This window comes from Maniola hyperantus, chromosome 16 (assembly GCF_902806685.2).
Source record: "Maniola hyperantus chromosome 16, iAphHyp1.2, whole genome shotgun sequence".
In the NCBI taxonomy this organism is placed as follows: domain Eukaryota; kingdom Metazoa; phylum Arthropoda; class Insecta; order Lepidoptera; family Nymphalidae; genus Maniola; species Maniola hyperantus.
Window position 1 is genome coordinate 36,327 of NC_048551.1, and position 11,120 is coordinate 47,446.

At 48.7% G+C, this 11,120-nt stretch overlaps 1 protein-coding gene across 19 annotated transcripts in view; it reads right to left on the minus strand.

The window, feature by feature from the left end:
• The window catches only part of LOC117989706 (rho GTPase-activating protein 4-like), a 27,079-nt gene extending 16,261 nt beyond the window's left edge, over positions 1–10,818 (minus strand). For 18 of the 19 annotated variants that reach the window (XR_011237675.1, XR_011237674.1, XR_011237671.1 and 15 more), the window contains exon 1: positions 10,313–10,818. Coding sequence is in view for 2 of the 19 variants with exons in the window: in XM_069503789.1 (XP_069359890.1) it covers positions 10,313–10,436 (124 nt within the window). In the remaining 17 variants the exon portion in view is untranslated. Of the gene's footprint in view, positions 1–1,428; positions 6,216–10,312 lie in introns of those variants that run through there. The other variant, XM_069503790.1, reaches the window with a different exon arrangement.
• Between the last annotated feature and the right edge of the window lie 302 nt (positions 10,819–11,120).

The following is an 11,120-nucleotide window of genomic DNA, read 5'->3' on the forward strand; positions in this document are numbered from 1 at the left end:
AACAGATTTTTATTTATTTTTAGGCATAATAGTTTTTGATTTATCGTGCAAAATGTCCAAAAAATACGACTGTAGTACGGAACTCTCGTAGCGCGAGACTCAACTTGGCCGGTTTTTTCTCCATGTATCTAGTTATCTCATGGCAAGCTGTGGCTGGCGGCTGCAGCTGGTGGCAATCACTACTGGCTCTACATAATATTTTATTTCTTGTTGTGTAGTTGTAAGTTTTCTTTGTGTAAGTAACCTGTCGAGTGAATCTAGTATCATCAACAATTGAACAAATTAGTTTGTGCATTTTCATCAGTCAGGCAACAATAGCACACCGACCACCGACATGTGGCCGGGGCCGACTTCCGATCGGGGCTCGGGGCTCGGGGCTCGGGGCTCGGGGTTCGCTCCCGGGCACGCTGCACGCACCTCTAGCGGTGTGTGAAGTGTACATGAATACATACGTCAATCTTGTTTTTGGAACGCTGCAAAGCCAATTCGGCAAAGTGAAGCTACTTTGGGCTTCGGCCATCGGCCTCGGTCGAGGAGCTGCCGCTGCGGGCGCTCCCGAGGATCTGAGGCCGAGCGGCGCCACACATGCATCATGTAATACTTAGCACTAGCAGGAACCGACTCCCTTCAATGTGCAAAAGCAAAATATCATGTGTAATAAATCAGGCGGCGCGGGGCACGGGGGCCGGGGGCACGGGGGCCGGGGGCACGGGGGACACGCGAGGGAGAGCTCCCCTCGCCGCGAGTCATTATCTCATGATGACACTTTTTGTTTTGTATGTGTACTTCCTTAGTTAAACTAGCGTTATACCATATACCTACCCACTGTAACACTGAATCCAAATCCAAGCTATTCAGTGGACACCTCTGCCATATCTACTCTGCCATATCTACGTCACATGTCCGATTTGAATCCGAGGCACGTCCGATATATTATCACAGATGACGGAGAGATATCGGGTGTACCATATAAATAGTTGTATGACATGTTCGGAACGGTCTGTCGCCCGATATTCACAAGTGGAGTGTCATCCTAGTCGACTGTGTGTACTCTGTGTCGTGCAAGTGCACTCATATGAAAGTTTGGCGGTGTCATGTTTGTTGTTTGTCACACTTGTACATAAGATGTTCGTAGGTAGAGGCGTCCACTCGGTGCGGTGTGCGGTGTGCGGTGTGCGGTGTGCTGTGTGCGGTGTGCGGTGTGCGGTGTGCCCCTAGTTAATGCAAGTGCATACACAGATCTTCCTAGTTTTCGTAAACAAAATGCAAAGTTTAAGTTTCATCTGTACGAGCCAGCTCCCGAAACACACCTAGGTAGGCCAGAGATACTCGGTAGGTATATCGAGACGTACTATCGTCGTTTAGGGATCGAGGTAGAGTCACGAAGCGCATGTAAACTGGTTCTGTAGTCATAGGGCCGGCACGTACCGGGGTGGGCATTGGCGAGGTCGGGCGCGGCCCAGGCGCGGTGCTGCGCGATGCACTGGAACATGGCACGGGCGCCGCGCGACTGCCGCGCAGCCTCCGCGCGTCCCGCCCGCCCCGCCCGCCCCGCGCGCAGCCTCCCTGCCGTACCTACCTACTGGGTAGGATTTATACAATACTTTTGGCTCTGGTATAATATTGGAAATGATATAGTAAGTAGTAAGTACCTACTTTAAGCAAATGCCAGAAAATCAGATTTAATTTAACTAATTTTATAAGTTATTAAAATGTTCCCTCATATAAAGCTTGCACGTGGATATAGATCACAACGCGTAGAGACTAATCGAGAGATTTAATCTTTATTATAACCTAACTGCAATATTAACTTGATTAGGGCACAATTGCTATTGCAACCACTTAATCAACATAGCGACCGAAACACAAAAGTATTTAACAGTCGTCGAGTCTCGACACAGAGTACATTGAATATACGGGTATAGAGTCATCAGTCCCTATTTTTTGGTAACGCCATCTATTGAGCAGAGTTGCAACTACAGGATCTGCTATATATATACCAATCCCTATAGGTACAGTATATACGCTACCTAGATAGGTATATATAGGTTTTAAATTTTCTTTTATTTCTATTTTTCTATGGTTAATTTCAATAAAACACATAAATTAGGTAAAAATCATTTATTTATTTTTATAACTGAGCACACACTTTTTTCTGTTACCATTACAGCAAATCGTAGTCCATGAAACGTAGTCCGGGTTATATTAGTTAGGTACTTATAGAGTTCTTCTTTTTTCTTGATTTATGGCTTTTCCCATCACATCCAGATCAGCACAATGCACTGTTAATCCATACTTTGCAGTTTCCAATAGCTTGAAAGGGGTACAAAGAAATAAAGAAAGTTGCTCGGTAGAGTTATCAGAGTTCAAAATAAAGCACAAGTCACTTCAATATAACAGAGTCACCAAAATCCAAGTAACAAAGCCTTTTGCCGTTGGAAAATATCACAAAAACACCTTGAGATAATGGAAAACCTCGGAAAAAAGAGGTTGAAAATAAATATTTTTTAATAGACACAGACGGCAGACCACAGACTTTACAATTTGTGACTGTGCCAGTGTTTCCATATGTAAATCAAGAATTACCGTGTTGTAAGGTTAAAAATACGGTGTTTCTTGATTAAATTACCGTGTCATTTTTAACAAGAAAAAACGTCACGAATTTGCTTTTTAATTAATTATTAATATTATTCTGAGTCTGACTCCCCTAGCATAGCAATGTCTTTTCATATATTATACGGATTTATTCATCTTAATTTTTTTATTTATTTCATTCATCCATCACATTTAAGAATTTTTACATTAATTCACTCCTTGCTAATTGCTTGAATAAGGACGAAAATAGATTGCCATTAATACTTTAACTGTGTGTGTGTGCGGCGATAGATTAGAAAAATAATAAGATTAGATAAGTGGGGCGATAGATTAGAAAAATAATAAGATTAGATAAGTGGGGCGATAGATTAGAAAAATAATAAGGATTTCCTTGAAATCTGCCTGAATCTGCCACTTTCTTAAATCGTCAGCTTATTCTGCCAGTTAAAATTTAGGAGCCAAATCTACCCAAATGGCAGAAATCTGCCACAAACGGTCACACTGCTGACCGGCAACAAAATTTACAAGTAGTGCCATCTGTTGCGAGTGGCTGGCAACAAAACTTACTACTAGTGCCATCTGTCGAGCTAAGTCTGAGTCAATGTACCCTGTGCGATTTTGTACTGTGGCTAAAATGTACTGAGTGAAAAGACCCTGAGTCTCGAGTCGGAACGAGACTGAAGTAATAACTGTCAAACACTCGTATTTATACAAATCGAATCAAGATGGCTACCCTACCACAGATTGCGTGACATCGGATAAGTCAAATATTTACATGTCACTGCAACTCGAGTTGCGGAGTTTATGTGAGTTGGTGCCGCAGCTACAGGGGCTAGCAGGGGACTGCAGGCGAGGAGAGTGTGAGGCGCCTTGCAGATGTAGCGACTAACAACAACTAGGTACGACGGGCAACTAGCTGTTTACATTACATGTCACTGCAACTCGAGTTGCGGAGTTTATGTGAGTTGGTGCCGCAGCTACAGGGGCTAGCAGGGGACTGCAGGCGAGGAGAGTGTGAGGCGCCTTGCAGATGTAGCGACTAACAACAACTAGGTACGACGGGCAACTAGCTGTTTACATTACATGTCACTGCAACTCGAGTTGCGGAGTTTATGTGAGTTGGTGCCGCAGCTACAGGGGCTAGCAGGGGACTGCAGGCGAGGAGAGTGTGAGGCGCCTTGCAGATGTAGCGACTAACAACAACTAGGTACGACGGGCAACTAGCTGTTTACATTACATGTCACTGCAACTCGAGTTGCGGAGTTTATGTGAGTTGGTGCCGCAGCTACAGGGGCTAGCAGGGGACTGCAGGCGAGGAGAGTGTGAGGCGCCTTGCAGATGTAGCGACTAACAACAACTAGGTACGACGGGCAACTAGCTGTTTACATTACATGTCACTGCAACTCGAGTTGCGGAGTTTATGTGAGTTGGTGCCGCAGCTACAGGGGCTAGCAGGGGACTGCAGGCGAGGAGAGTGTGAGGCGCCTTGCAGATGTAGCGACTAACAACAACTAGGTACGACGGGCAACTAGCTGTTTACATTACATGTCACTGCAACTCGAGTTGCGGAGTTTATGTGAGTTGGTGCCGCAGCTACAGGGGCTAGCAGGGGACTGCAGGCGAGGAGAGTGTGAGGCGCCTTGCAGATGTAGCGACTAACAACAACTAGGTACGACGGGCAACTAGCTGTTTACATTACATGTCACTGCAACTCGAGTTGCGGAGTTTATGTGAGTTGGTGCCGCAGCTACAGGGGCTAGCAGGGGACTGCAGGCGAGGAGAGTGTGAGGCGCCTTGCAGATGTAGCGACTAACAACAACTAGGTACGACGGGCAACTAGCTGTTTACATTACATGTCACTGCAACTCGAGTTGCGGAGTTTATGTGAGTTGGTGCCGCAGCTACAGGGGCTAGCAGGGGACTGCAGGCGAGGAGAGTGTGAGGCGCCTTGCAGATGTAGCGACTAACAACAACTAGGTACGACGGGCAACTAGCTGTTTACATTACATGTCACTGCAACTCGAGTTGCGGAGTTTATGTGAGTTGGTGCCGCAGCTACAGGGGCTAGCAGGGGACTGCAGGCGAGGAGAGTGTGAGGCGCCTTGCAGATGTAGCGACTAACAACAACTAGGTACGACGGGCAACTAGCTGTTTACATTACATGTCACTGCAACTCGAGTTGCGGAGTTTATGTGAGTTGGTGCCGCAGCTACAGGGGCTAGCAGGGGACTGCAGGCGAGGAGAGTGTGAGGCGCCTTGCAGATGTAGCGACTAACAACAACTAGGTACGACGGGCAACTAGCTGTTTACATTACATGTCACTGCAACTCGAGTTGCGGAGTTCGACAACAGACAAGCAACTGTCGATTCAATACAAAACCGACGAGTGCTGTGAATAATTCGTCGCTGTCGACAGTCGACGGCAGTGACGTCATGAGATGAGGACAAGTGCTGCTTCTTCGATATCCATTGTGCATCGTCGCACTGTACGTAGATTGACCAACTCGGCTATCTCAGTTGCTTACAGGTTGGCATAAAATTGCGACAACCGGAAACCGGGCTGTTAGGTTGTAGCAAGTGGAAACGTTCAAGAAGTAGATAGTTTCCTCAAGCGAAGTAGCTCCATCTGCAGAGCGCGTGAGCGGCTCCGAGCAGGCGGCGGCGCTATATTTAGCCGCGGCCGCTGACACACTCACTCAGCGCGCGGGGAGCTGACACGGCTGCGCGAGTGAGGCACTGCCGGAGCTGTAGAGCCAACTGTGTCGAGACAGCGTTACATCGCTGACATAAATCTGTCTCGAAGCAAAGTCAAAGTGGGCTCTATAGATCTCGACGTCAGCAACTAAAGCGCTGTGCCCAAGCTTCGATACAGCTTTATTCAATGTTACTGGATCAATGTCGCTCTGTTCCCTGCACCAGAACAGTTCACCATCACTTCATTGTGTATCGTTTCCGCTCTTCGCAGTTCGCGTTGTTTGAATGTGTGTATTCAGTTCAGTCTGCTCACGGTTTACATACAACCCTACACAAATATTTCCGTCAGGCGACTGCACAATGTAACCACAAAGCTACAACACACAGCACTTGTCGTGTCGGTCGCGCTGCTGCAGCGCTGCTGCAGCGCTGCGGAAACAACGCAACAAGCAATCGAGCGCACTGCACTCATCTGATTTAACGTAATGGATACTAATTCTAGGTACCTACTTAGTTAAAAAAAATTGCTAAGTTATCGCTCAGTTAGAAATCAGCTCAGTCCACGCCCTTCATCACGTTACTGACTGCGTGTCATCATCACGTTACTGACTGCGTGTCATCATCACGTTACTGACTGCGTGTCAGTATAACGTTACTGACTGCGTGTCAGCATCAATGTGTTGAATCCCTCACAGTTAGTGTTAGCAAAGCTATTTACGTTTCGTTTTCCTTACGTCATCGCCAAGCTGTCGGCCGCGGGCCGCAAGGTCGTCACACGAGATGTGGTCGCGTTAGTGCACTTTCAGAGTGGAGGCGGGCGCGGGTGCTAGCGCCACTTGCGTTCACAATGCTCCCGCGAGCCGCGCGCGTTCATGAGGCAGGCGCGGGAGATTCTAATGGCTCAGTCCGCCCGTATCGTTCACAATGCTCCCGCGAGCCGCGCGCGTTCATGAGGCAGGCGCGGGAGATTCTAATGGCTCAGTCCGCCCGTATCGTTCACAATGCTCCCGCGAGCCGTGCGCGTTCATGAGGCGAGCGCGGGAGATTCTAATGGCTCAGTCCGCCCGTATCGTTCACAATGCTCCCGCGAGCCGTGCGCGTTCATGAGGCGGGCGCGGGAGATTCTAATGGCTCAGTCCGCCCGTATCGTTCACAATGCTCCCGCGAGCCGTGCGCGTTCATGAGGCGGGCGCGGGAGATTCTAATGGCTCAGTCCGCCCGTATCGTTCACAATGCTCCCGCGAGCCGTGCGCGTTCATGAGGCGGGCGCGGGAGATTCTAATGGCTCAGTCCGCCCGTATCGTTCACAATGCTCCCGCGAGCCGTGCGCGTTCATGAGGCGGGCGCGGGAGATTCTAATGGCTCAGTCCGCCCGTATCGTTCACAATGCTCCCGCGAGCCGTGCGCGTTCATGAGGCGGGCGCGGGAGATTCTAATGGCTCAGTCCGCCCGTATCGTTCACAATGCTCCCGCGAGCCGTGCGCGTTCATGAGGCGGGCGCGGGAGATTCTAATGGCTCAGTCCGCCCGTATCGTTCACAATGCTCCCGCGAGCCGTGCGCGTTCATGAGGCGGGCGCGGGAGATTCTAATGGCTCAGTCCGCCCGTATCGTTCACAATGCTCCCGCGAGCCGTGCGCGTTCATGAGGCGGGCGCGGGAGATTCTAATGGCTCAGTCCGCCCGTATCGTTCACAGTGATATAGCGTCTGTTAGGTGACTACGCCTGTGGTTCTAAACCATTTTGATCTACCCGCCGAAGCGTCGTCAATCGTCATGGATATCAATATCGGTTTTCAGAAGCACGACAGAGAACTACTTGCCAATGGGCGGGGCTGTACGTACCGCTGTAGGCGTCGGGTGAATATCAATTGTATTCTGAATTGTGTGAGTGAGCACATCAATCGGATGGGCTGCCCACTGGCCACATCAGACGAGGTGCAGGCAGCGATACTCCGCTGCTCTGGCAGAGAGACTCAGAGGAGTTTCCCTGCCAACAAATTGTGTGAGTGAGCACATCAATCGGATGGGCTGCCCACTGGCCACATCAGACGAGGTGCAGGCAGCGATACTCCGCTGCTCTGGCAGAGAGACTCAGAGGAGTTTCCCTGCCAACAAATTGTGTGAGTGAGCACATCAATCGGATGGGCTGCCCACTGGCCACATCAGACGAGGTGCAGGCAGCGATACTCCGCTGCTCTGGCAGGGAGACTCAGAGGAGTTTCCCTGCCAACAAATTGTGTGAGTGAGCACATCAATCGGATGGGCTGCCCACTGGCCACATCAGACGAGGTGCAGGCAGCGATACTCCGCTGCTCTGGCAGGGAGACTCAGAGGAGTTTCCCTGCCAACAAATTGTGTGAGTGAGCACATCAATCGGATGGGCTGCCCACTGGCCACATCAGACGAGGTGCAGGCAGCGATACTCCGCTGCTCTGGCAGGGAGACTCAGAGGAGTTTCCCTGCCAACAAATTGTGTGAGTGAGCACATCAATCGGATGGGCTGCCCACTGGCCACATCAGACGAGGTGCAGGCAGCGATACTCCGCTGCTCTGGCAGAGAGACTCAGAGGAGTTTCCCTGCCAACAAATTGTGTGAGTGAGCACATCAATCGGATGGGCTGCCCACTGGCCACATCAGACGAGGTGCTGGCAGGGAGACTCAGAGGAGTTTCCCTGCCAACAAATATTATATATATTTTCACACAAACTTATATTTGAACTACCCGGGTAGGTATTAATACCGTAGTTAAATAAATAGATACTCATTTAAATACTAGTTAATGTAAAAACAAAATTGTAAATGTAGAGAACATGGTGTATGGTCGGATGGCATGGTGCCAATGTGCCAAAGCGACGAGTGCCATAACAATGACTTCCAAGTTCCAACCATTACGTAAGTAAATAAATACATAAATATTGAATGGAAGGATTTGCTGTCAGCCTGCGCGTGCGGCGGCGACGAGGACGACGCCCTCGCTGGGCGGAGGATCATTGCGACTTCCACACAGAGCGCGACACCGGGGGGTTCCCTCATCTTCCTCACAAGAGCGTATCGCTCCGTGCTCGCGGGTGTGTTGCCGGCCGAGAATCAGTCCGCGCCCAAGAAGGAGTTGAGCAGACGCTCGGGTCGGATGTGATTGCGGTGGGGGCTGGGGTGGGGGGCCACCTGGGTCGCGCCGGACTACGAGACCTCACAGATCCTCATCGCACACGGCTGTTTCCAGGCGCGCCTGCAAAGGATGACGTTGTGCGAGAGTGTGCGATTTGTGACTCATTTCACCTCCGAGCTAGAGAGCGGTGACACGCGGACAGACAGACAGACAGCAGAGTGATATTTACAGGGCTCTGTGTTTACGCTTTTAGTACGGATCCCAATAGAAAGTTGGCACAAAATATGACAGCCATGGTGCGACGCGTGGCATGCCTCCTGCCGCCGCGCCGGCCGCGGTGGGCGCAGTGCACAAGTGTCATCCGACAGCCATGGTGCGACGCGTGGCATGCCTCCTGCCGCCGCGCCGGCCGCGGTGGGCGCAGTGCACAAGTGTCATCCGACAGCCATGGTGCGACGCGTGGCATGCCTCCTGTCGCCGCGCCGGCCGCGGTGGGCGCAGTGCACAAGTGTCATCCGACAGCCATGGTGCGACGCGTGGCATGCCTCCTGCCGCCGCGCCGGCCGCGGTGGGCGCAGTGCACAAGTGTCATCCGACAGCCATGGTGCGACGCGTGGCATGCCTCCTGCCGCCGCGCCGGCCGCGGTGGGCGCAGTGCTCAAGTGTCATCCGACAGCCATGGTGCGACGCGTGGCATGCCTCCTGCCGCCGCGCCGGCCGCGGTGGGCGCAGTGCACAAGTGTCACCATATAACTACCTTCATCATGGACGGGAGATAGAGAGCTATCACACCATATAACTACCTTCATCATGGACGGGAGATAGAGAGCTATCACACCATATAACTACCTTCATCATGGACGGGAGATAGAGAGCTATCACACCATATAACTACCTTCATCATGGACGGGAGATAGAGAGCTATCACACCATATAACTACCTTCATCATGGACGGGAGATAGAGAGCTATCACACTCATTTCTGACTTTAGCGGCACGCACATTGTACACTTTCTTTTATAATATATATATATTGATTATGTATTTGTAGAACACTATTTTTGATCTGAATTCAAAAACAGATCGATTAGAGATAGGGCGATTGTCTAAAACCAGTATCAATCATTATTACAATCTCAATTGTTCTGATTGGCTGAATTTGTGCGATTCTTGTTGCAACAATGCATTGTAGCCAATAGTGAGCGAGCATTAACCAATCAGAGATGATTGCGATCGTGACATTGTAGCTGTCAAACAACGGCGGTAGGGCCCCAGGTTCAATATATTATGTATAGGTAATGTTATACAGCGTGGAATAAAGTGTGGGCCCTCCGGGAGAACTACCTTATATCCTTAACTTATATAATTAGCATTTTACTCAAAGGAAACATTCTGTTATTTTTAAAAAGAAACAAAATCGCTTCAAAGATTTTCTAAACTTCCCTCTCCAACGCGGACTCAGGCGCGGGCTAACTACACCCATGTGGCATAAATGATGTTGTAGTGAACCATTTTGACTGTATTTATTTAGTAAGTAGGTACTGATTGTTATGGTATGAGATCTAGATGTAATTAGGTAAAAAACCCACAGTGAAGATCTTTGGTGTGACCCATCTTTTATATAGAAACACAACTAGGTGTAAAAACTACAACCCAATTATTAATAAAATTAATTTTTCGAGTTGGACTTTCGAGTTTTGGGGACACAAACGTTTAGGGAGCTGAACTTATTAATGAGAGTCGCAAACTGAACAATATTATATCTCAAGGAAATTCTACAATACAAATATTTTACTTACGTACATTGGAATTGTCAATTGCACCTACCATTGGTGTGGAATGCCTTTACTATAGTAGGTATTACTTATGTTCATAGACTTATCAGAGTTGTTGAATGCATTGTGAACACTCACTGCTGAACGCTGCGAGCTTCCGGGTGGAGCCGAGGCGCTTCATCGGTGTGCGGGGCTCCAGGTCGCGCTCGTCCAGCGGCGGCGCCTCGCCCGGCGGCGGCGTGGCGGCGCCCGCCTCCGCCATCGCGTCAGCTGCCTCCGCCAGCGTTGCCACTGCCGCACTCAACAGCGCATCCCCAGACCGCTTCCGTCACTCGTCCGACCTCCCAAATGTCTCAGTTCACTCAGAAAAACCACTAAAACTTAACTAAAAGTATGTACTTCGAATGCATCCGGTTCGACCAAAAATAACGACCTAATCATAGATCACTTTTAAAATTGATACATAAAATAAACAAACAGAATTTACGTTCACAACTTCGTATATGGAACTACCTATCCATTTATTAAAAAGTACTTCATAAAAAACACAACAAACATCCCACGATACGATTTCTATACAATTTACGAAGAAAATAAAATAAAATAACCACTCCAAATGCACCAAACCGTTCACCAAAAAAGCACAAAGCCATGGTATGCTATCTTAGAACTCTGCTGCTAAACTAGATTAATAGCGCCATCTAGGAGCTGGATTTAGAAATAATGTTCCAGTGTTAACATGTAAATCATTTTTAATGACAGTGTTAACATAATAAAAAATACTCAAGTTCCAATATTGTGAAAAATTAAATTAAAAACATACTTTCTTTTTATTTGGAAAAAAGAAATATTCAATTATTATAAATTTTGCTAAAATTAAGCTTTATTTTTAAAATAATAGTTAAATGTTCTTCAAATTCTAGATTTTCATATCTATGGTCAAGAA